Raw genomic sequence first — 25,825 nt, forward strand, 5'->3', positions numbered from 1 at the left:
ACTTTTCATGTGTGGGTTCCTACATGATAATAACGTATACTGTACTGTGCAAAAACTAAAATAGCACACATTTTCCTGACACACTGTGTCACACAGCTCTAGAATGATATGCATTCTGTTAGGGTCTGACCTTGTATCACTAAAGTCTGAGAGCACAGTTAGGTCCTTCATGCAGAATATTCTTATAAGTCAAAATTAATCAACTCAGTGTTAATGTCATTATTATAATATACTTATATCTTGCTGTGCCTTGCTGTGCTGTGCCTAGAGTGAAACACAGATGGTAGGTTACATGATGCATTGTTCTCATATCTTTTCAAATAATTAGATAAGTTATAAAGTAAGTGGCAGCTTGAACTCTGTGCTTGGGAAAAATGAAGTGTTCATTAAATTGTACCAACATGAATAAAGACCTAAAAACTATAACTAATGAGGCAATTCTATTCTCTGACAAACATGTGAATGTCTGCACTATGCATAACTGGTCAAGCTAATTACAGTGGTTTACTTTTGTCTGCTGGTTTGTAAATGATATTAGGTTTTTGAATTTTGGGTACATTCATGTTCAGACTGAATTATGTCACCAACCTTATCCAAAAACAACAGTACTGCTTTTTGCTGGTTCTCTTCATCTGCATTTAGTTTGTGTCTCCCAATGGAAGCAATCAGTTGTGTCTCTTGTTCTAGAAGTGCACAGAGGGCTGCCTTTCTTTCTGCTCCAGCGAGAGTGCTGTTAATGCGCTCAATCTCCTCCTGCCTCCATGCTATATTCATTAAAAAAAATGGATTTTAAAAACTTCTAAAAGTTTACCAGCTGGACATTTTTGCTTTCACATTCTGTCAATATGTATTTATTTTTCAATGTTTAATGCCAAACTTTCAGTTTCCTAACAAATGACTTGTACATTTTTAAGTTTGTTATGCATATTTTTCATACAAATTAGACAGCACAGAGATGGATCAAATTATGATATAGATATGCTATGTACATTCATCTCCCCAGAGCTGCCATCTTGTGCTCCACAATCTAAAATGTTATTGAGAAAAGATCCCTAGGCCTTACAGTTGTAAAGAAAATCTTCAAAACATGAATCAAGTGTAACTGAAAAAATGAAAGGTTTCATCTTTTGGTACGATGTCCATCTGTTTGCATTTGGAAAGGAAGATGAAGTGAGCTGTAGCTCACGAAAGCTCATGCTCAAATAAATTGGTTAGTCTCTAAGGTGCCACAAGTACTCCTTTTCTTTTTGAAAAAATGAATTCTCCCTGAGTTTACAGAGAGCCTGAAACAATAGTTCTAAAAAGTGTGAACAGTTCCAGTTCATTTCAATGAGGTATTAACTCAGACGTCCAATGACAGTTTAAAAACCTATATTAACTCTTTCATTGTTGATCAAAGCATATAAGAAATCAAAAAATTTATATTATGAACATCTGCCCAAGTTACTAGAAGTGATATCTCATTTTGGCACCTTTAGTGGTTGATGCTTAGAGTCCTACCATTTCTGTCCAATCAAAAAGTCAAGCCCAAGGAACCTAGGGACATCAAATCCGCAGTGAGGTGGAATCAAGCCCAAACAGTCCAGCAGAGTCCATGCATTTATTGGAATCCTTTTGAGAGGAAGCCAAGCCCAAGGAGTCCACCAATGGAGCTCAGCTGCGGACTCATGGTCCTGTCTTGAACATTTACAGAATATACTGTATAGTGAGCAGAGTTCCATCTGTGGGCAAACCTAGGTAAAATACCAATACTTCCTCCTTCTCCCCTCCCCCCAATAGTTTGATCCCTGAACATAGATATTGTGCACCAAAATCATGAGATAAAAGCAATTACAGTATGTAAATCATATCACACAGCTGAGAATCTGGCCTTCTGACTCCTAGAACCACATTATCAAAAAAACTAACAGTGGAAAGCCAGGGAGAAAATCGTTAGAGCAACTGCAGCACTCGAATATACAAGCCAGGCAACTGTACTAACTTGTTTAAATAACTATTACATACATATATAGATCATAGAATCATAGAAATATTGGGCTGGATGTGACCTCAAGAGGGCATCTAGTCCAGTGCTTGGCACCGAGGCAGGACCAAGTAAGGTTAGATCAACCCTGACAGTCAAACCTGTTCTTAAAAACCTCTAATGATGGGGATTCCTCAATCTCCCTTGAAAGTCTTAATTAATTCCAGTGCTTAATTATCCTTATAATTATAAGGTTTTTCCTAATATCTAACCTAAATCTTCCTTGATGCAGATTAAGCAGCATATACCCAGTGGACATGGAAAACAATCAATCCTTAATCTCTTTATAACAGCCTTTAACATATACGAAGATTGTTATCAGATTCCCCCTCAAGTCGTCTTCTCTCAAGATTAAAGATGCTCAGGGTTGTTGGTTTTTTCTAATCTTTTCTCATAGGTCAGGTTTTCTAAAGGTTTTATCGTTTTTGTTGGTTTTCTATGAACTCTCTCCAATTTGTCCACATTATTCCTAGTGTGGCCCCCAGAACTGGACACAACACTCCTGCTCCAGCCTCACCAGTGCCAAGTAAAGTGGGACAATTACCTGTTCTGTCTTTCACACAGCACAGCTGTTAATATACCCCAGATTGATATTAGCCTTTTTTAAAACTACATCATATTGTTGACTCACATTCCATTTGTGATCCGCTGTAACTCCCAGATCCTTTTCAGCAGTACTACCACCTATCCAATTATTCCCAATTTTGCATTTGCGCATTTGAGTTTTCTTTCCTAAGTGAAGTACTTTGCACCTGTATTTACTGAATTCCATCTTGTTGATTTCAGACCACTTCTCTAATTTTTCAAGGTTGAGTTGAATTCTAACCCTGACCTCCGAAGTAAAGTAACTCTTCACTTAAAGTCGTCCCGGTTAACGTTGTTTCCTTGTTACATTGCTGATCAAATAGAGAACATGCTTGTTTAAAGTTGCACAATGCTCCCTTTTAACATTGTTTGGCAGCCGCCTGCTTTGTCCATTGCTTGCAGAAAGAGCAGCCCATTGGAGCTAGCTGGTGGGGGCTTGGAACCAGGGTGGACTGGCAGTCCCCCCATCAGCTCCCCGCTCCCCTAAGTTCCCTGTGCGGCAGCCGCCCAGCAGGCTATCAATTGCCGGCAGTTCAGCTGTCCATCCCCCACACTGCCATGTGCTGCTCCTGCCCTCTGCCTTGGAGTTGCTCCCGGGAGCCTCCTGCTTGCTGTGCGGGGATGGTGATGGAAGAGAGGGGTGATAATGTCAGGGTGTCCCCCTCCCCTCTGCTCCTGCCTCCCGCTTATCCCCATCTCCATAGAGTGGGGCGGGGGTGGGGGGGAACACAACTAGCAGCAGCTGCTCTCTCAACTTGCTGATTTACTTAAAAAGGCAGTGTACTTAGAGTGGGGTCAGTGTACTTAAAGGGGCAATGCACATCTCTCTCTCTCTCTCTCTCTCTCACACACACAGGGTGTGTGCCTCTGTCTGCCATGCTGTCTCCCCTCCCTCCATTTGTGCTGCCTTGTAGAGTGTGAGGCTACGTTAACAATAATGTGTTAACCCTTGTGGGCTCAGCCGAGTGCTAGTTCATCATTTAGCAATAAGGCATTCCCTGAGAAATATCCCACCCTCTGCCTTCACCACCTCAACCAAGCTTCACAGTCATCATTGCTGGGTACAGTATTAAATTGTTTGTTTAAAACTTATACTGTCATGTGTGTCTGTGCCAAAAGCCTTACTAAAATTAAGATATATCAAGTTTACAGTTTCCCTGCATCCACTAAGCCAGTAACCCTGTCAAAGAAGGAAATTAGGTTGCTTTGGCATGATTTGTTCTTGATAAATGCAGGATGGCTATTGCTTATAACCATACTATCCTCTAGGTCCTTACAAATTGATTGTTAATAATTTGTTCCAGTATCTTTCCCAATATTGAAGTTAGGCAGGCTGGTGTATATTCCCTGGGTCCTTTTGGTTCCTCTTTTTAAACACAGATACTAAGTTTACCCTTCTCCTCTTCTCTGGGATCTCAACTGTTCTCCAAGAGTTCTCAAAGATAATTGCTTATGGTTCCAAGACTGCTTCAGATAGTTCCTTAAAGTAGTTTAGGATGAATTTCATCAGGCTCTAAATATTCTTTAACCTGTTCTTTCCCTATTCTGGCTTGTGTTCCTTACCCCTTGTTGTTAGTATTAATTGTGTTAAATATGTGGTCATAGTTAAACTTTTTAGTGAAGACTGAAGCAAAATAGGCATTAATAACCTCAAACTTCTTGATGTTATCCATTATTAGCTCTCCTTTCCTGCTAAGTAGTGGGCCTACACTTTCCTTTGCCTTTTTGTTGCTCCTAATATATTTATAGAACCTCTTCTTATTGTCTTGTATGTCCCATGCTAGGTGTAATATGCACACACACATCTATTTTGGCTTGTTTTGTACTGCCCATTACCACAGTGTATAAATGCTGATAGATAGATATATGCACATACACTTATGAACTTCTTTCTGTTCCTAACAATATCAAAATGTTTTAAAATGAGATAGTGATTTTTCTTTATGTATTATATAATCAACCTGGAATTTTCTTTGTGAGATTTTTTATTTTTTTGGAAAGTTAAGAATTATCTGCATACATAAAACCTTTCTTAAAATATTATTCCAAAACAGTCACGCAACAAAGCATACATGTCAAGAAAACAGTATATAATGTATACTTAATGGGGGGAGGGCAGGAAATCTAACATAATACCCTATCCCAGAAAAAAGCTGCACAAAGAAAAGGTTTATTCACTTCTTATCTCCAGCACCTTATGCTTTTTCATTTTAGAATATTTTAACTCATTTCCTTAAGGCTCCTTTTGCTATGGTTTTAATGCTAGGCTGCCTGACAAATTCACAGTATCCCAAGGTACTTCTAAGAGCAATCATTTTAGTCAACAATAGCATTGCATAGCCCAAAGCTTCATATACCACAAGGAGGCAGGAATTTAAAAGACAAAACTAATAAATATAGTAAGCAAGGTTGTGTTTAAGAGACTAAAAGGTGTTTAGATACAGCTATTGGAATTGTCTAGATTCACTTATTGAATTCAGGCAACCAGTTTAAAAATGCACCTTATAGTGCAACTGCTTTACAGGTATTGAGAAATCTCCAGTCTTTAACTATTCCCATGTACCCATTTTACATTTTAATAATAAAATTGCCTTACTAAAATATTATATATATTATATAAACTAGAGCTTGTTTACTATTCATGCTAAAAAAAGAGAAAAAGAAAAATGAGACTGACAACAATTCTAGCCAGTTCTGGCTGACCCTGTCACAAACCACCCCTGTTGTGATCCCTGGCAATGCCCTTCACAGATCTTTAGAGGCCAATAATCTCATTCTATTACTGTCACAGTGATTTAGCTTGTATAGTCTGTTGACACTGTAAGAATGTGAAAGTACTTCTAGCTGCAGGTAGAAAAAAAAGTGGTTCCTAGAATCACTAAGCTCTGTTATAATGAGGTGACTGCAGGTCACTGTACAGAGAAGCACCTAGTTAAACAAACAAACAAACAAACAACAAAAGCAAACAGTCATTTATATAATGACTGATTTTTTTCCAACATCTGTAATGAAATTGTCTTTTACATTGTTTGTACTGGCACAAACTTCTTGTGTTTCCTAGATACTACATTCCTCAACTTGCACAGCTCAGGATTTTATTTATGAACCAGATGGTATTTTAACTAAACAAAAGAAACACTTATATAACCACAAGTTTCAAATAAAAAAATAGAAAGACTAATTCAGGATTTCAAGTCCATGTTTGCTGGTTCTATCTCAAATAAGCCTCTTCAAAGAAAACCAAGTGGACTGGGTCACATTGTTAATTATGAAACAGGTTTTAAAATAAATGCTATGGGGCTCCAGATTCCAAACATAAGCACTAACAGTAAATGGCCAAGCTTTTCAAAATGACTTGTGATTTTGGAGTCCTCAATTTTTGGGTACCCAACCTGTCACACATATTTCAGGAGCCTGATTTAAGAAAGTGCTGCATACTCACACTCTGAAAATCAGGCCACTTGAACATGTCTCATATTGGGTGCCCAAAAACACCTACAATCACTAGTCATTTTTGAAAATTGTGGCCAATAACATCAATACTACTTAGCACTTGAACAGCAGTTTAGCCTTTTAGACGCTTGAAGTTTGGCAGAATCAGAACAGATGCAAGTAGAACTCAAGAGTTTTTAGCTCCCTATCTTGAATTCAGTTCACTAGACAATGCTGTCCCCATCACCACTTGAGCCACAGAAGTAATGTTATCAGAGGCTACCAACAGACCACAACAGTCTTATTCAATGTGAGAAATTTTAGAGGAATTCCTGTAGTTTCATTTTATGACAACATTTGCACAAGGCCAGTTTTTAGATATTGTTTTTCTTCAGAAAGGTATGCTCTGATATTCTCTGTGTAATATTTGTATGTTCAGGTCATTCTCCTGTTGCTGTTATAGCAGGTATCCCTTTGCAGCACCTCCTTTGTGTTATTGCAAGGGAAAGTTATAAAGGTCTTGCTATACTAGAAGACACGATTCATTTCAGTGAGGGATAAGTGTGACGTTGCACCCCATAATGCTTTATAGAAATATGCTTATGAGTGTAAATATGACATAACTGGAATATGTTTTATGCTAGATATGCCATGTAACATATCTTTGCAAAGGTTATGTTCTTCTGCATGCATTCATCCTATTCATATGCATGTATCATTTTTATTTCTGAAGTTATGAGCGTTGGCTATCTGTTGCATTTAAAGCGTTTGCTGTAGAAACCACCTATGGCAGATTTGGTCAACAAAGTGTGAAGGGGTTATTCAAGTAATTGAGAATACTTGGTTAACAATGGACCTTAATAGATGTCAATCCACATCTGAGCTTTCCTGGGAACATCCTGTAGAAAACTGAGTCATGCATGAACATGTGACTTGCCCATGTGACTCCAAAACTCCATTTTGTAGCTGGATTCTACACAGGGGGAGACAGGGGTTTCCACCCACAAGTGAGAGACTATATATGCTCCTGGGAAAACCCCTTCATTTGGTCTTCAGCTGGCTCAAGAGATAGCCTCTCCACCCCAAGGAGATGCCTGAAAGAAACTGAAACAAAAGACATTAACTACAGGGGTGTGAGTGATTGCTGGACCCAGACTAGAAGGAGGCTAGTCTGTCAAAGAAGCTTATTGGAACATCTCTGAGGGTGAGATTTACCTGCATTTAGTTTCCTACTGTATTAGGCACAGATTTGCGTGTTTTATTTTATTTTGCGTGGTAATTCACTTTGTTCTGTCTGTTATTACGTGGAACCACTTAAATCCTACTTTTTGTATTTAATAAAATCACTTTGTATGTATTAATTAACCCAGAGTATGTATTAATACCTGCGGGGGGGGGAAACAGCTGTGCATATTTCTCTATCAGTGTTATAGAGGGTGAACAATTTATGAGTTTACCCTGTATAAGCTTTATACAGGGTAAACTCATAATTTATTTAGGGTTTGGACCCCACGGAGAGTTGAGTATCTGAGTGTCGGAGACAGGAGCACTTCTTAAGCTCTTTTCAGTTAAGTCTTCAGCTTGTGGGGGAGGTGGTTCAGACTTGGATCTGTGTTTGCAGCAGGCAAGCATGTCTGGCTCAAACAAGGCAAGGTACTGAAGTCCCAAGCTGGCAGGGAAAACAAGCTCAGAGGTAGTCTAGGTACATTAGGTGGCAGTCCCAAAGGGCTTTCTGTGATCCAACCCGTCACAATAAGACTCAGAAGACTCACATGCAGGACACTAACAAGTTCAGTAAATGGTCAGAGGGAAATAAAAGAGGAGAGAAGAAGAAAATTAAGATTAAAAGGACATCAGAGGATGAGAGGGGATTAAGGACATGTGTATGTTGTCCTTTGAGTTTTGGCTAAAATATTACAAACCTCTGTGGCAGTTTAGATAGTTAAAATTCTGAACTATGGACATTAAATCTGCATTTTGTATGGATTTATTTTCAGCTATTTAAGTGCATCACAGTTATGTTAATCTTATTGCATTTCAAGCAAACAAACAAAAAAACATTCCAGTTGCTCCAACTGAAGTCAGCAACAGAAATGGATGAAGATAAGAGTAAATCTATCAGATAAAACAATTATCAGCTGTATTTGGTAACCTGATTACTTCCTAATATGAAACAGAAAATATTTGGCTGCTAGATAGTAATTTACTTTTAAAAGTACTTCATTTTTAAAGTACTTCCATTGCAAACTGAAAAAACATAATGGAAACATTTCCACTGACATCAGGGCTCTGTAAAAGTTTGTTGTCAACAAAACCTACATTTGAGGCCTGAGACAATTTGAAAATGCCTCTAAGAAAAACTTACATTCTAAAGCATGGTAAAGTAGTTCAAAGTCTTCCTTTGTTTTAGGATTCAATCTTCGCTCATGCTCCCTTCTCAATCTTTCTTCCTTCTCTCTTTTTTTCCTTAACTCTTCTTGTGCCTCCCATTCTAAGTGCAACCTTTTTTCTTCTCTTAATTTCTGTACAACATTTATGGCATGCCATCGTCGGAAATATGTCTGTATTACTATTACCTAAATAGAGTATAAAACAGATGAATAATTATCCATTTAAAGTACAATGCCAGAAATTTTGTTTTAAGTAGAAGAGAAATATGTTAGAAATTACAATTTTGTTTAAAATGTACAAAAACTAAATCATGACCTTCATTGTACTCCTACCAAGGTAGATGGTAGTTCTGTTATTGACTTCAGCGAGAGCACAATTGGGCCTAAGTGTACCACTGACTATCTAGCTTCAAGTTATCAAATGTATGCCTGACCTGTGATTATAAAATATGGCTACCTCATGGTCTTACCTCAAATTCCTCCTCAAAACTCTCCTTTGCCATGATGCCTACACAAAACTTGCTAAGGATTAGGCCGCTGGTATGCTGAAACAACTGCCTATTATACTAACCAATACTGTCTCATTGTTCCTTGTACTCCCCCCTGCGTCTGTATCGCTCTGTTGTCTTATACATAGATTGTAAGCTTTAAGGCAGGGACTTTTTGTTCTGTGTTTGTCCAGTGCTCCTTCTTATTAGACCATGGTGCCTCCATGGATCAACTTGTGGAGTCATGTATACTTATGCCTACAATTTGCCTAACTAAAGAAATTTTATGAGAAACCTATGAGGAAATTAAAACATTTTTAGACAAACTTCTATACATAGCAGTTGGGATGTCACTCATTCTGAGTCTTCAAATGAAATTTCTTAAGATGTGCAGTAACTAATGATGATCTCACTATTGTTAAAATACAACGCTGATAACACTCTAAATTAGCGGATACATGCTTTTTCCCTACCCCACTGACAATCATAAAAACAAAATTTAAAGATTAAAAGGCATTTTTGCCATTCATCTTTAAACACTAATCCCATCATATCTATAATGTGTTGCTTTACATATAAATGGATAAGAACTTACTGCATCAAGTCTACGTTTATGATATTCTTCTGCTGTAAAATACGTTCTTGGTTCTATTAGCTTGTCAGTCATGTTTGACACATAGAGGCCAATTTTAGTCATCTGTGTGGAGGTTGTATTTCTAGTCTGTTGGCGCTTATTTTTCTCCACAACGGTCTGGAACAAAAATATAATTTATATTAAAATATGACATTATAAAAACCTATACTGAGGATTTTTGTATTTTTTCCAATTAAAATAAAAGTCAGCTACTTAAAATCATGCAAGTTAATCTTATTAACTATTTGTTTTTAAGTTAAACTGCTTATTTTGATATTTATTTCCAATTTATGCTCAATTATTTCTCCAATCAGCTTAATTTCTGGCAACAATGTCAATATTCTATTCTGCTTAGCAGAAAATGTTCTAAATGAAAGACTGTTAAAAGATTACCTGTGTCTCTCTGCAAAATAGTTTAATTCCTTTGTCACGTCGTTTTTTGGGTATCGTTTGTGATCCTGCATTATGAAATTCCACACCTGTTACACTATGCTTAAATCCACCCAGAAATGGTTTACGATAGGTAGGCCTTTCAATCTCTACTGCTACATCTTGGAATGTGTCAGAATCTGTTCAGATATTACAATCATTAGATACAATTGTATACTATTCTGTAAGTAATCTGATTATTATTTGACACAAATATTAATATTAATGCATATCTGAAAAACATTATTGACCTGTTTGTACTCTCACAGTTATGACATCAGGCATGTTATAGTCCTGCTGCAATTTAATTGCTTTGATTGGGTACTGTTCTGGATCAAGAGAGAACATCTCAATTTGGATAGTTCCATGAGGCCTAACTCCAATATCCATTAGAGTTTCACTATCCTCAATTAGCCTCCCTAAAAAAAAAAAAAAAATTAACCATGTAAGGTGTTCTTCTGTAATAAATGAGGATACAGTTAAGAATTTTCCTCAGGAAGAAATAAAAACTACAGATGATGTTAGTGAAACATATAAAAGAATAATCATGGTGTTTTGAGACAGTTTGCCGCTGAATTTAGGGAAAGACTGTGGTACTTCTGCCCCAAAATATGTCCCATGTAGATTGTCACCATCACGCAAAGAGAAAGAAATCATTCATATTCACTTTCTAGAAAAAAAGGCACAGCAATTAAAGTATTTACTTATCTTATTTGTTAACATTAAATACATATAAAACTCTAGCTTTTACATTTAGTTACTCTTTGCCCTCCTTGAGGATTTAATGTATTAGTAAAAACTCAGCTGAATGGTTATTAATACATTTTAGTTTTAATATGAAAACTAAAAATAAAATGTTTGGGTTACACAGATAGCCAAACATGACAGCACCTCTATTCTAAAACATACGGAGAATGCCCTCAGCTCCAGTCCCCTGATAATTAAAATTTGGTGGCTAGATTCACCAGTTGAAAAGGTAAAATCAAATGTATCTTCCTACTGTATTTTCCACTGCATGCATCTGATGAAGTGGGTTTTAGTCCACGAAAGCTTATGCTCAAATAAATTTGTTAGTCTCTAAGGTGCCACAAGTGCTCCTTGTTCCTTTTGCTGACACAGACTAACATGGCTACCACTCCAAAAGCAGATGGACTAAAGCACTTTTGGGACTTAAGCACTTTTGAATATTTTACCCATAAGCAATAAATTTTCACGTTTCTTGTGACTTTGGCCACTCAATTTAAGACACTTTCCAGGGTATGTGCTCAGCACTTTCTGAAAGGTGTCCCCAGTTGGGAAGCCAACAACTAGTCGCTTTTGAAAATCTTTGACATATTATTTTTTATTTAATAGTTCTATTTACAAACTTGCTAATGTGTGTGCAGAACTGCTGTGTGCACATAAACAAACTGGCCAGAAAGCTGAAATACACTGGATATTCTGCTGCAGACCTCTGGTTTAAACACCAACTCAGATTAATACAATCTGCCATTAACTTTAATGAAACGTTTCAAATAAATATTTCTTTAATGGAAAGATGTTACTAAAATACATGAAGTTGAGCCCTGGGTCTTTTAGAGGATTTCCATTGGTTTTGACAAGGTGTTTTAATGCCACTGTAACAGGTTTGAAAAGCCTAGCCTGCCGATTCCATTGTCGCCCAGCATGGAGCAACTCTGTGCCACTTTTTGGTCACCTCTGCTCCTGCAGATCCTCCAAGAAAAAAGAAAAGGAAAAAAAAAAAGGAAGAAAGAAAACTGACTCAAGCAGAAAGTTTTGAGAAACAGATGCCAGGAAAATCACCTACTCTGTGTCATTTCTCCAAAGGAAAAAACTAAGGATAGTAATTTTCCAGAGCAGCCTCTACCACTTGGATCTTACTCATTTTCTAATTCCCATAACCACAAAACACCAACTGTTTCCTTTCCAGTCCTACCTAGCACTCAGCTACTAAATCAGATATGCTCTAAGATTTCACTTACTCTAAGTTTTCTGAAGTAGAAAAAAAAAGGGTATGGAACTTTTCAAGTTTGGTGTCAGCCCGGAGATAATACTTTTGTGAAATGTTTAAGGAAAATAACTGGAGTATAATAATAAAAAACATGTTTTCATCATTAGAAAAATATTAAGGTTTTGTTTGGTTCACCAACAAAAAACTTTTGAAGTGTGGTTCTCCTGTGAGGAGTTGATGTAAAAATACAACTTCTTATTCAATGGACCTGCTCCCTGTGTGTATTAGGAGATATATCTACTGACTGAAAGACACGTTTACAGCTTTTTGTCATGCAGAGACAAAACACCTAAGTGTGAGTGTGAGCTGGATCCTATTCCTTCAGGGGTAAAATCATTCTTGGGGTAATTCCACTGATGTCAATGATCTGACACCAGGCCTCTTAAATTTACTATATGGTATATTGCAGAAATATGTTTCTACTAACTATTTCACATTTGGGGACAATGTATACCTTCAGATCAGCGGCACTGCTATGGGTACCCGCATGGCCCCACAGTATGCCAACATTTTTATGGCTGATTTAGAACAACGCTTCCTCAGCTCTCGTCCCCTAAAGCCCCTACTCTACTTGCGCTATATTGATGACATCTTCATCATCTGGACCCATGGAAAAGAAGCCCTTGAGGAATTCCACCATGATTTCAACAATTTCCATCCCACCATCAACCTCAGCCTGGTCCAGTCCACACAAGAGATCCACTTCGTGGACACTACAGTGCTAATAAACAATGGTCACATAAACACCACCCTATACCGGAAACCTACTGACCGCTATTCCTACCTGCATGCCTCCAGCTTTCACCCTGACCACACCACACGATCCATCGTCTACAGCCAAGCTCTGCGATACAACCGCATTTGCTCCAACCCCTCAGACAGAGACAAACACCTACAAGATCTCTGTCAAGCTTTCTTACAACTACAATGTACAACCCACCTGCGGAAGTAAAGAAACAGATTGATAGAGCCAGAAGAGTTCCCAGAAGTTACCTACTACAGGACAGGCCTAACAAAGAAAATAACAGAACGCCACTAGCCGTCACCTTCAGCCCCCAACTAAAACCCCTCCAACGCATTATTAAGGATCTACAACCTATCCTAAAGGATGACCCAACACTCTCACAAATCTTGGGAGACAGGCCAGTCCTTGCCTACAGACAGCCCCGCAACCTGAAGCAAATACTCACCAACAACCACATACCACACAACAGAACCACTAACCCAGGAACTTATCCTTGCAACAAAGCCCGTTGCCAATTGTGCCCACATATCTATTCAGGGGACACCATCACAGGGCCTAATAACATCAGCCACACTATCAGAGGCTCGTTCACCTGCACATCCACCAATGTGATATATGCCATCATGTGCCAGCAATGTCCCTCTGCCATGTACATTGGTCAAACTGGACAGTCTCTACGTAAAAGAATAAATGGACACAAATCAGATGTCAAGAATTATAACATTCATAAACCAGTCGGAGAACACTTCAATCTCTCTGGTCACGCAATCACAGACATGAAGGTCGCCATCTTAAAACAAAAAAACTTCAAATCCAGACTCCAGCGAGAAACTGCTGAATTGGAATTCATTTGCAAATTGGATACTATTAATTTAGGCTTAAATAGAGACTGGGAGTGGCTAAGTCATTATGCAAGGTAGCCTATTTCCTCTTGTTTTTTCCTACCCCCCCCCCCAGATGTTCTGGTTTAACTTGGATTTAAACTTGGAGAGTGGTCAGTTTGGACGAGCTATTACCAGCAGGAGAGTGAGTCTGTGTGTGTATGGGGGTGGGTTTTTGGAGGGGGGTGAGGGAGTGAGAGAACCTGGATTTGTGCAGGAAATGGCCTAACTTCATTATCATGCACATTGTGTAAAGAGTTGTCACTTTGGATGGGCTATCACCAGCAGGAGAGTGAATTTGTGTGGGGGGGTGGAGGGTGAGAAAACCTGGATTTGTGCTGGAAATGGCCTAACCTGATGATTACTTTAGATAAGCTATTACCAGCAGGACAGTGGGGTGGGAGGAGATATTGTTTCATATTCTCTGTGTATATATAAAGTCTGCTGCAGTTTCCACGGTATGCATCTGATGAAGTGAGCTGTAGCTCACGAAAGCTCATGCTCAAATAAATTGGTTAGTCTCTAAGGTGCCACAAGTACTCCTTTTCTTGTTTCTACTAAGAACACTAAATAAGGTCTTGATCCTGCAATTGGAGCTGCATGATCAGACTACTTTACTTATGTATGTTATACCAATAAAATAAAAACCAGCAGCATCTTATTAAAGGGGAAAAGGCAAAATACCACATCTATTGTGAATACAGAAAGAATTATAGTAAGCAGTTAGTTATAGCTATAACATTCCATTCAATCTCATATTTATTCACACATTCATTCATACAAACACACACACACAGGTTCTGCAAGGTTGTTATCACAGTTACCAGCCTTAGAGTTGCTCATGCCAAGCCACTGCCCAGGTGGCCTGGACGCGAGGAGGGAGCAGGGCCTTGTCAGATGCACATCTGATGCTCCTGGAAGTTGGTTTGCAGAATCAGACCCCAAAGTTCTCACTTTCTAGAGTCCATTTTTATAGGAATTTCTTCCTATGCCAGTCTATGGGAATTGCTTCATCATGCTGTTGCTGAATCAATCAGCAGATAGCACATTCCTGATAGCTCCGTGCTGCTAGATGTTATCTTGTTCTTTGGTTCTCCCATTCTTGAGGCTGTTGGGTGGATTCCAGTCTGCCCTCCAGGGGTCCTCTGGTTATGTACACTTGACGCCTTCTTCAGCCGATGGACACTGGATTCTCAGGCTGGCACCTCCCGGATCATTCAGTTATTATCCACACCAAGCATCCATCCTCTATCTCTATTTTAACCACAATTGTTAATACAACAAAAGGGCAGGGAGTCTCTGGGTGCTGTTTCTGTTGTTACAGAGTATTGTTTTGAGTCTCTCTCTGTGTGAATTGCTTTGAGAACAGACTCTGTCTTAGAATGTACTAACGCAATTAGCAGCTTGCAAGTTTCACACATAGAGGGAGAGAAACAGTACCAAAAACCAAGAGACCTCTTAATTAGTATTACCCTGGAATTTAAACTATGAGGAATCAAACTCATTTGTGATTTTAATACAGAACTTCTTTAATATGATCCAACATGTGGAGCCCCACAGAACTCTGCCTTTGATGATCCAATTGCAGGATTGGGGCCTAACCATTTATTATTTTTAATAGGGCTGAAGAACAAAGGAAGTTTTTAATATATCCTTGATACATACCTTGAAATACGACCTGTAAGACATCTGGTGGTACTTTTAGCTGTGATGCAAAGCATTGCTTGAGCTTCCTTACAGTTTGACCAATGTTAAAAGCCATTGTGATCATCTGGATCTCAGGAACCAACATGATTTTAACTGAGGAAAATAAACAGAGATGCCAATTCCTGTTACATTAATTGAAAGGATTATAAATATCCTTTTATTTAGATTGAAAAACTGAATCTCAGCTCTTGCAATATGCATAAGGCACTTTTCTTTCCTCCATCCAAATATGCTTCCTGTGCATAATAGTGTACATTTTATATCTATATATAAGAAATACATTTATATTTATTTAAAATTTACACCAAAATTATGAAATGTAAACAAATCAGAATGTAAAACATACCAATGGCAGCACTACTGTGTGAATTTGCATGCCAATATGACAGAACTGCTCAGCTTATTTGTGGTTCTCAATGAAGAGAACATTCTAAACAGAGAAATAGGGATCAATATATAAAACACTTTTAGTTTATTCTACACTTCGCTCCCAGGTTAGTAGTAAAATATTACTTTAATCTGTTCGTTTGGTGTTCCAGCAGGTGGATACGGTGGAACACAATTTTTATTAATATAATATGGTTTAAAGTTGATTTTTACATCCAAAATACCAAATATTGGCTGGAGTCCATGTTGCCTCAATAAGGTGATGAGAAAAAGCCAAGAATCAATCCATTGGCAAGTTGTGAATAAATATGGTAACATAGCTTTTGTAAAAAGATGTCAGTAACAGCCAATTTTTACGTGCGGCAAATTTTATACCTGTTGCTGTTGCATTTGTCATCACTTCTGCCAATGATATCTCAGATTCCAAAGCCTCCCGTTGCTTCCTACCTAAGTTGTATATTTCAGCTGCTAACAACTTAGCAAATGTTTCTGTAGTAATTTGAGAAATTTCTTCAGTTAATGGAGCAGTTGGCTCAGATACACCCTGTTCACCTTTTCCAAGCAATTCTTCTTGATTACCCACAGCAAGATCATTTTCCTGTTCAAGAGCCAGTTCCTGCCCTTCTACACTTGTCTGCTCTTGTTCTTCAAGAGCTGGTTCCTGCCCGCGAACCTCTGGAGCGGGTTCCTGCTCCGGTTCCTGTCCACGAGCCTCTGGGGCGGGTTCCAGCTCCAGTTCCTGCCCGCGAGCCTCTGGGGCGGGTTCCAGCTCCGATTCCTGCCCGCGAGCCTCTGGAGCAGGTTCCTGCTCCTTTTGTAGTCCATCCTCATTTGATTGTGATGCATCTGTCCTTGCTTTCAGAAGAACCGATGTCTCTGCAGTGCTAATGTGATCAGTCTCTGTATCGTCTTCTGCTTGTGGCTTTATTTGTGTGTGCTCTTCAGTGTCTGATGCTTCAGTTTTATCTCCTTCACTGTAGCTATCCACCACCTCCTTTGGATCAGCCATTTTCCTGAAATTTAAGATTACCTATTTTTAAGATTGCTGCATGAATAAGCATAATAATTCACAAACTTTTTTGTTTGTTTTAGAATTGCATAGTGGTGCCTATCCCCAAGCATATGGGTACTTTAAATTACCAAACACACTTAACCATATCTGACAGGTTTCAGAGTAACAGCCGTGTTAGTCTGTATTCGCAAAAAGAAAAGGAGTACTTGTGGCACCTTAGAGACTAACTTAGTTAGTCTCTAAGGTGCCACAAGTACTCCTTTTCTTTTAACCATATCTATCACTATACTGCCTATTTAATAGTGGCTTGGATCTTTGGTTCATAAAGAAAAGCATTACCAATCCTTGCAACGGTGGGCTCAAGACCTTCCCAATTATTTTCACTAACTGAAGGTAAGGTCATGAGTCTGTCATGGAGGTCACGGATTCCGTGACTTTCTGTGACCTCCGTGACTTCTGCCGTGGCTAGTACTGGCTCAGGAGCTGCCCGAGCTAGGCAGCCCCTGGGCCAGCAGCAGCAGTGTGGATGTGTGGGAGGGGACTGGGGCAGGGGGGTGTGCTTACCTCAGGGTGGGGGGCTCCCACTGGGATGGCCCTGCAGTTCCTAGGTGGTGGAGGGGCTGGAGTGGGGAGGCTCCACACTGCTTGCTGCCTGCAGGCCCCATCCCCGCAGCTCCCATTGGCTGCGGTTCCCAGCCAATGGGAGTTGCACTTGTGCCCCTCCGCCACCTAGGAGCTTCAGGGACGCAGAGCCCAGTAGGGAGCTCCCACCAGCCCTCCCCTCCCAACACCAGCTGGGGTCCCGGGCCATGCGTCATGGCCCAGCTCCCCCCTCCCCAGCACCAGCATGCCACAGCCTGGCCCTCCCCCCTCAGCAGGGTCCCGGGCCACCTCCCCCAACACCCCCCCCGCCCGAGCACCCATGTCCTCCTGTCCAAGTTTTAGTCACAGGAATTTTTAGTAAAAAATTTTGTTTATTGCCCATGACCTGTCCATTACTTTTACTAAAAACACCCGTGACTAAAATGTAGCCTTAACCATAGGGCACAATAGAATCATAGGACTGGAAGAGGCCTCGAAAGGTCATCTATTCCAGTCCTCATGGTAGGACTAAGTATTATTTAGACAAACGGTGGGCAAACTTTTTGGTCTGAGGGCCACATCGGGGTATGGAAATTGTATGACGGGCCATGAATGCTCATGAAATTGGGGGTAGGGGTGAGGGTTCTGGCTGGGGGTGCGGGCTCTGGGTGAGGCCAGAAATGAGGAGTTCAGGGTGAGGGAGGGGGCTCTGTGTTGGGATGCAGGGGGGGTGAGGGCTCTGGGGTGGGGCTGGGGAAGAGGAGTTTGGGGTGCAGGACGGTGCTCTGGGCTGGGATCGAGGGGTTCGGAGGGCGGGAGGGGGATCAGGGCTATGGCATGAGATTGGGATGGGGGGGGCCAGGCTCAGCGATGCAGGCTCTGGGCAGAGCTTTCCGCAAGCAGCTCCCAGAAGCATGTCCCCCCTTTGGCTCCAAGGCATGGCCAGGCAGCTCTGCACGTTGCTCCGTCTGCAGGTGCCACCCCTGCAGCTCTCATTGGCCAAGAACCGTACTACAGCCAATGGGGCGGGGCAGTGTGCAGAGCGGAGCTCCCTGGCTGTCCCTACACATAGGAGCCAGAGCGGGGCCATGATGCTGCTTCCGGGAGCCTTATGGAGCGGCCCCCGATCCTGCTCCCCGGCTGGAGTGCCGGAGCAACACAAGCCTCAGACCCCACTCCCCAGCGGGAGCTCGAGGGCTGTCTCAAAACGGCTGGCAGGCCGTAGTTTGTCCACCCCGATCTAGACCATTCTTGACAGGTGTTTGTCTAACCTGCTATTAAAAATCTCCGAAGATGGAGATTCCACAACCTTCCTAGGCAATTTATTCTAGTGCTTAACCACCCTGACAGTTAGAAAGTTTTTCCTAATGTCCAACCTAAACCTCCCTTGCTGCAATTTAAGCCCATTGCTTCTTGTCCGATCCTCAGAGATTAAGAACAATTCTTCTCCTTCCTCCCTGTACCAACCTTTAATGTACTTGAAAACTGTTATAATGTCCCCTCTCAGTCTTCTCTTTTCCAGACTAAACAACCCCAATTTTTTCAATCTTCCCTCACAGGCCATGTTTTCTAGACCTTTAATCATCTTCTCAGGACTTTCTCCAATTTGTCCACATCCTTCCTGAAACGTGGCACCCAGAACTGGACACAATGCTTCAACTGAGGCCTAATTAGTGTGGGATAGAGCGTAGCCTAGCCATTAGTTGGTAAAAATTTTCCCCCCATGCAATTAAGACCTCACTGAGCAAATTTCACTAGAAATGGTAGCTGCTTATAATTTCCTTCTCTGCTACTCAACCCACGATGTGGGCCAAGTGAACCTGAATCCAATCTATTTTCATAGCAAAATAGGTAGAAAACATGCTATGGTAAGAGAGACAATGGAACTAATGCAAGCTGGAATCACCCTTTTGAAGAGTGTTCAGTCAGGGAGACCTTGCTAGTGGGCCGAAGGCAAAGGAACATCTCTGTTACAAGCACAGCACAGGAAGGAGCGCAAATTGACTTTCCCACCAGCACTGCTCTAGCCTTACTATCAGCCTCAGTGGATCTGTAGGGGTGTGCCGGGCTCCTACTGTGGAACCTGATGACATTTTGATACAGTGTCATGGTACCTTGAGGCTGGATGGGCAGTCACTGTACTGTCATGAAACAGGATGCCAATGCACCACCCTGTTGCCTCTTCCCCCTCTCCCTTGCCATCATGCAGCTGAGATTGCCTCACCAAGCCCCTCACATGGTTTTATTTGGGCATTGGGACTGTGGGTCGTGACCCCATTACACTGTCCTAGGTCAGTAGCTGATGAAGCACAGCCCCCGCAAAATGCACCAAAGGGCCTCCAGCTCCCAGAATGCACCGCAGGCCCCGAAGCCCACTCTACAAATACAGGTACAGCCGTTAGACTCTAGCTCCCTGCATGCACTGCGCCGCTCCGCCACCTTAGCCCCCGCCGCGGGAACGCCGCACGGCATGCTGGGAGCCGTAGGCGCCAGCCTCCCGCTTTTGTACGAGTACCGCTTGCCGCTGCGGCTCCCCGCCTCTACGCCGGCTACCTGCGCCGCGTGATTCCCTCACCCGGGACTGGTTTATACCCCGGGTCGAGGCCCCTTTACCTCAGCCCCAAAGCTTCAGGGCCGCTTCCCGGACAAATCGCTTCTCGCCCGGACCAGTCTTGAGCGCCGGTCGGTTGTCGTTGTAGCCATGACAACCTCGAATTTCACACGGTCTCGCGAGATCTAGGGCGGAGGGGAAGGAAATGACAGGCGCGGGGGAGGGGAGTGGGTGCAGGCGAGAGCGGGCACTGCGGAGCAGAGCCGGCTCTCCGGGCTGGATGTGGTTTGACGCCAGCTCGCGCTGCTCAGGGGGGTGCTGCGTCGGAGACAAAGGCCTGTAGCTGGTGTGGTCGCTCCAGTCCAGGCTCTGCGCCAGCACCGCCGTTGCTTAAGTACCTTGTCACTGACACAAAGGGGAGAACACGGGCCTGCGAAACCGTGGGGCTCGCTCCTGCAGCCCAGCGAGTCTCTCGCTAAATACAGGGCTGGTCACCTGCACTGAACCGTAAGCCGGGGGTGCTGTGTGAGCATTCATGATTAGTTACGCAGTTTAGATTCGAGTGGCGGGCCTGCCTTTGAAGAACACTTACAGATGCAAGTGCGCACCTCATCTGTGTGAGACATAATCATCCCTGGGTGCAAAATCCATAATAGTCCGTGCACATTTTAGAAAATGCGACCCTTCATCGGTTATACACAGAACCTGCTCAGACGCTTATCAAACAAGTAAATGCATTATCGGAATGATCCCACAACTAGTGTATGTACCCTAAAGGACACCTATATATTATATTAAAGAGATTAATACATATGTGCACACAGTATTCAGATACCACAAGGTAGTGGCAGTTGACCTGTTGGCAGTGTTGCAGTTTAAACATTTTACAGCTAATACAGAACTGACCCTTAATGAACTTCCACTTGTCACTAACAATAACCTGAGTAAGTATTCTGATTATTTTGACTACAGTATGCAAATTACACTGCAAAGACAGACTTGTTGACATTATAATATGACTATTTTAATCTATTAATATGAAGCCTTTTAAATTAACACTTTTTAAAGGAATGGAGATACCCCTCATTCATCACAAACCTTCACCACCAACATAACCACCATTGGACTTTCTGCTGTGTCTTACTACTACTATTACCACCCATAGCACTTTACATGTTCAAAGTGCTGTGCAAACATTCACTTGCCTCTGAAGCACTGGTTCTCAACTTGTGGTCCAGTCAGCACACAGCTACAGCCCATGAGACGTCTTCAGGGCCATACAGGTAGTATTGGATGCAGCCTACAATAGTAAATAGGTTGAGAACCACTACTCTAAAGAGTAGTCATTGAGGTCTAGTGCAAGAATTTAGAGCCTTCTGGTTTCATGACAGATCAGGTTTTCCCACTGAGCTTCTGGTGGAGCAGTCATGCCTGCCTGTTCATAGCTCTGTCCTCTCCTGGATGTCAGAAAGTTGAAGGCAATAGCGGAAAAATGAAGTCATCTTTCTTCCAAATCTATTTCCATCAGTCCTTTCCTGTTTGTTATTTTCAGCAATCTTATTGTTCCTGACCCACAAGATCAAGTACTATCACTTTTGTCTTCTCTTTTCTTCTCAGACTGAGACACCAAATCATATTTTTCTCTTCTCCATTTCCATCACTAAACCCTTTTATCATTTCACACCTCATTTATCTATCTAGGTTATTAAAACAGTATCTCAGTGCTTCCCAAAGAGTGAATAACCATTTTCAAAATAGTTCAGCTCTAATTTTCTCTCCATTTCCCCCATACCAGCCTGGGCTATTCTTCCCCATCATCCTCATATATTAGTTTTCTCTCCTACCCTCTCTCACACTGTCCTCCTTGCCTTCGCCTCTATTTATTCATTCTTTCTTGCTACTATTAGTTGCGCAACACTAAACTGAGGTATGAATTTCACACTTCCTTCCAAAGGTCATTCTAATTTCCTCCAGCCATGTGTTCCAAAGCCTTGGCCCTTTCCGAGAACATCCTGAATTTTACCCTTGAGGATGACAATTTCATAGGTCTGGAGTAATGAAGCTGAGAGGTCAGTCACAGAAAGTCTCTGAGACACTCAGGGCCACTTTTTTATGGAGGGCCTTGCAAAATGGGACAGACTGAAACTGATTGTTTATTCTGAAAGGAACAGTGATTTGAGCACTGAGGTGATGTGCTATCAGTGGCTGGTGTTGGTGAGCAGGCACGCTGCTGCATTCCGGTATAAAGGGTTTGTTTTTAAATTCTGCATATTCATAATAAGGAAAAATGAATTGCACTAATCCAGCCTGAAGATCAAGAGGACATGGCTCATGAAATAATCCAAGGGGAGAGGGTATAGCCTTTTTGCTAATTTCATGCAGATGTTTTGAAATGTAAAACAATAGGAGGGTGTGTTTTTGCAGCTATAGCTATTTAAGCGTCCAACTGCATTCAGAAATCCCAAAAGGCCTCACAGTCATGCAATGTTTTCACAATCTGGGGCTAACTTTCGATACAATACGATGAAAGGAGAGAGTTAGCCCTTTGAAATGTTTCCTTCTTTTTACCTTTACCCAACTTTAAACACCTGTCATTCATCCAAGTGCTGAAATGGTGATATTTGTACTAGAATTAAGATGAGATGAAGCTGGCTATTCCTGTTATGACAGATTAACTGAATTTCCACAATAACTCATCTAGGTATTAAAATGCATTGAGGAGAAAATTCACAGCTGAGCATATGGAGGTGGAGGAACAGCTACCTATCATCACTCTGGGAGGATCCTGAAAGAAACATGGAGCGAGCCATTTTGATGCTTTCCTGTTAATCCTGATAACATTGCTGAGGCAGATAGTATGCCATATCTGTATGGTATCATATACCACAGACAGATTTACAGGTATGAATATGGGCCTTCTCATAAGTGGAAATATCCCAACAGCATTGCCATGCTGTCTCCATTCCAAGACCTGGCCTGAAACCTGACTGGAGAAGATCAGGATATCGACAGTGGATGGGTGCAAACTCATTCTCTCTAGTCTAGTGACTCTCTCCTTGACCTCTCTACCTTATACTCAGCTATGAAAAATCATCCACTTTCCTACCACAAGGACCATAGCTAGTGCCTCTGAATTCCTTTATAGGCTTCTTCTCACCTTCAGCATCAAATTCAGTCCCATAGTTCTCACCTTCAAAACCCTACAAAAACTTAGTTCCCATCGGTCTCATCTTGTTTGGCTCCCTACTGTCTACATGACTGTCTTAACAAACCTTTTATTTCCTTCTCCCACTCTTGTCCACTGTTTCTCCTCCTCCACCTCCCCCAGAGTGTTTTATATGTTTTAGCTTTGGCTGCAAGCGCTTTGGGACAGGGAAACAGTCTTTCACTTGTATATAAACAAACACGCAGTATGTTTTGTATACATTAGCACTCAATTATGCCCCCGCCCCACCCCTTTTTTTAAATGGGCAAACCCTGGAGAGCTCCTGCAGCCAACAACAAAAAAAACTTAGGTCCCATTCAGAGCATAACTACTCTGAACAGATCAGGTGATAGCAATGGAGACCTCACTCACAGTTGCCATTACATAACTCTCAGTTGCCGTTAGATGGCAATATGTACATTGTGTGGTCTAATAAGCTCTGAACTCTTGCATTCAGCCCCATCCTACACAATACTTTGTATTTACATATTGACTTTCATCAGAAAAATCTCAGTGTTTTAAAGAGGTGAGGTTTCTTAACTTTAAAATTTGCTCTGAGTTGCCTTGCTGTACTACATCAGATAATTGTAACGTTTTCTTTTATCACATATTTCCAGAATGATTAATAGAGGACAATCAAGTGGTAACAGATTGCCAAAATAATTAGTCTCTTTAAAATATGCTCTGGTAGCACATTTGTCTTAGAATGAATTACTTGTAATATTGTACATCTTATCTAAAATTAAATCTGACAAATTAACCCTTCTCTGTAAAATGTATGTGTACTTTGCTGGTTGCTGCAGTGATTTGGATTTAAATTCCAAATATATACATTTATTTTAGTGAGTGTGTGTGTAAAGTAAAAAATTGCTACACTTCCCTCTTCTGCAAGGATGCGTCTTTTGCTGGCTAGGATAAAGAGTGAAATGAAAATGGGCACTATTTTAAAAAATAGCACACACTAATGCATCAGAGCTCTAATTCATTACTTGTTCCCACTTTTTTTTTACCAGCAATTGGTATTTAATGTTGATTCCACAACATAAAATCAGTTAAATCTGCAATTTTATCATGCAGAGCACATATGATTTACTTACTGTTTTCTGAGGCTTGGTCTACCAACATAACCACATCAGTCAGAGTGTAGGATGGGGAAATCCACACCCAACCGACATAACTATGCCAACCTAGCTGCATCTGCAGTGAGCGTTCTCAATGGAAAAAAGCTTCCATCAACATACCTAACTTCATTCAGGGAGGTGGCATTCCTACACCAATGGAAAACGTGCACCGATGGAAGGAGTTAATGTCTACAGTACAGCTAGCACAATCACCATAGCGTAGATAGAGCCTGAGATAATTAAACCCACTTGCAATGATTTTCATTATCAGGGTTTAATATAGGAGTAAGCCATAACTGTTTCTCAACTTAGAAAGCAGGAAAACCTGTATTAGCAAATTGTAGGGTTTGTCTTCACTGAAGTGTTTTTAAAAAAAAAAAAAAAACCACTAGCTATCTCCAGGTAGTTAACACATTTGTACAGGCTAGTCTAGATACTCCAATTGTTTGTTCCAGAATGACTTCAAAAACTTTAAAAGTATACCATTTTAATCAAAAACTAGAAGTTATTGCAACCTGGAACAATTAGTGAGTGTACAGATTAATCTTTACGAATGTGGGTGAGGTAATCTTTTATTGGACCAACTTCTGTACGTGGAAGAGACAAGCTTTCAAGCTTCTTCAGAAGCTCTATGAAGTTCAAAAGCTTGTCTCTTCCACCAACAGAAATTTGTCCAATAACTGATATTACCTCACCTGCCTTGTGTCATGTCCTAGGACTAACACAGCTAACTTTACAAAATGTGTTAGCCACCTTGAGGTAATTTGCCAATTCACTCAAGTCAAAAACCCTACTGCAGACATACCTTGCGTGAGTGAAGGTTGGAGAAAGGACTGGAAGATGGTTCTGAAGGCTACAACGTATACTTCTACTTAACTACGACATCCCTTTTTTATTTTCAGCAGAGTTGGCGCAAGATTTTTTTCTTCGTGTTTCAGTTGCTACTGCACTTTGGAGACGTGATAAGAGCAAAGTGTTTTTTTCTTATGTGTATGGGAAAACCACTCAATGCAATATGAAAATTCATACCCATGTGCATATTTTCATCTTGCTTCATCTCACATCAGCTCAGTACCCATTATCTAAAACCGTTTATTTTAATTCCTCTTTCATCATCTGACATTGCTCACCCTCATTCAGCATATAATCATTTGGCATCTGATACAATAGCATTTGTTTACCTAACTGCAGTCCTCATGTGGAATGCCATCTAGTGGCTTTATCTTGGAAGATACCAGCCCTTACCATTTAAAAAAAACAAAACCAAAACCTTATTGTGGATCAGTAGCAATACTGCAAATAAACAAATCCAGCGAAGCTCTGGAACCCATTAAAAATTTGAGGGAGTCTATTAAAAACCTCTCATTCACATAACCAAAAGATACTTTAACTTGGCGATAATCTTTTAAAATGAAAATTTTAGAACTTCATTACTCAAAATGTAAACATTCAGATATTTACAAAATATAAACTAGCAATTTTGTCCTGAAAACATCAATTGGTCAACTACTGTAACAGCTCTTTCCATTCAATTCAGCATAAATATAATTTTAGAAATATTTAGAAATTCTACAAATTTAGTAAATTAATAAAATATATATTTTGTTGTGTATTACAGTAGTTTCCCAAACACATACTTGGT

General features: G+C 40.8%; 1 protein-coding gene across 1 annotated transcript in view; it reads right to left on the bottom strand.

The window, feature by feature from the left end:
• The window catches only part of IQUB (IQ motif and ubiquitin domain containing), a 53,497-nt gene extending 33,504 nt beyond the window's left edge, over positions 1-19,993 (bottom strand). The window contains exons 1-8 of the mRNA XM_077841884.1: positions 19,920-19,993; positions 16,088-16,725; positions 15,284-15,418; positions 10,233-10,400; positions 9,946-10,121; positions 9,514-9,669; positions 8,406-8,616; positions 589-764 (exon numbers count right to left, since the gene is read on the bottom strand). Coding sequence (XP_077698010.1) covers positions 589-764; positions 8,406-8,616; positions 9,514-9,669; positions 9,946-10,121; positions 10,233-10,400; positions 15,284-15,418; positions 16,088-16,721 — 1,656 coding nt within the window. The 5' untranslated portion in view covers positions 16,722-16,725; positions 19,920-19,993. The remainder of the gene's footprint in view (positions 1-588; positions 765-8,405; positions 8,617-9,513; positions 9,670-9,945; positions 10,122-10,232; positions 10,401-15,283; positions 15,419-16,087; positions 16,726-19,919) is intronic.
• Between the last annotated feature and the right edge of the window lie 5,832 nt (positions 19,994-25,825).

Source organism: Eretmochelys imbricata, chromosome 1 (assembly GCF_965152235.1).
Source record: "Eretmochelys imbricata isolate rEreImb1 chromosome 1, rEreImb1.hap1, whole genome shotgun sequence".
Classification (NCBI taxonomy): domain Eukaryota; kingdom Metazoa; phylum Chordata; order Testudines; family Cheloniidae; genus Eretmochelys; species Eretmochelys imbricata.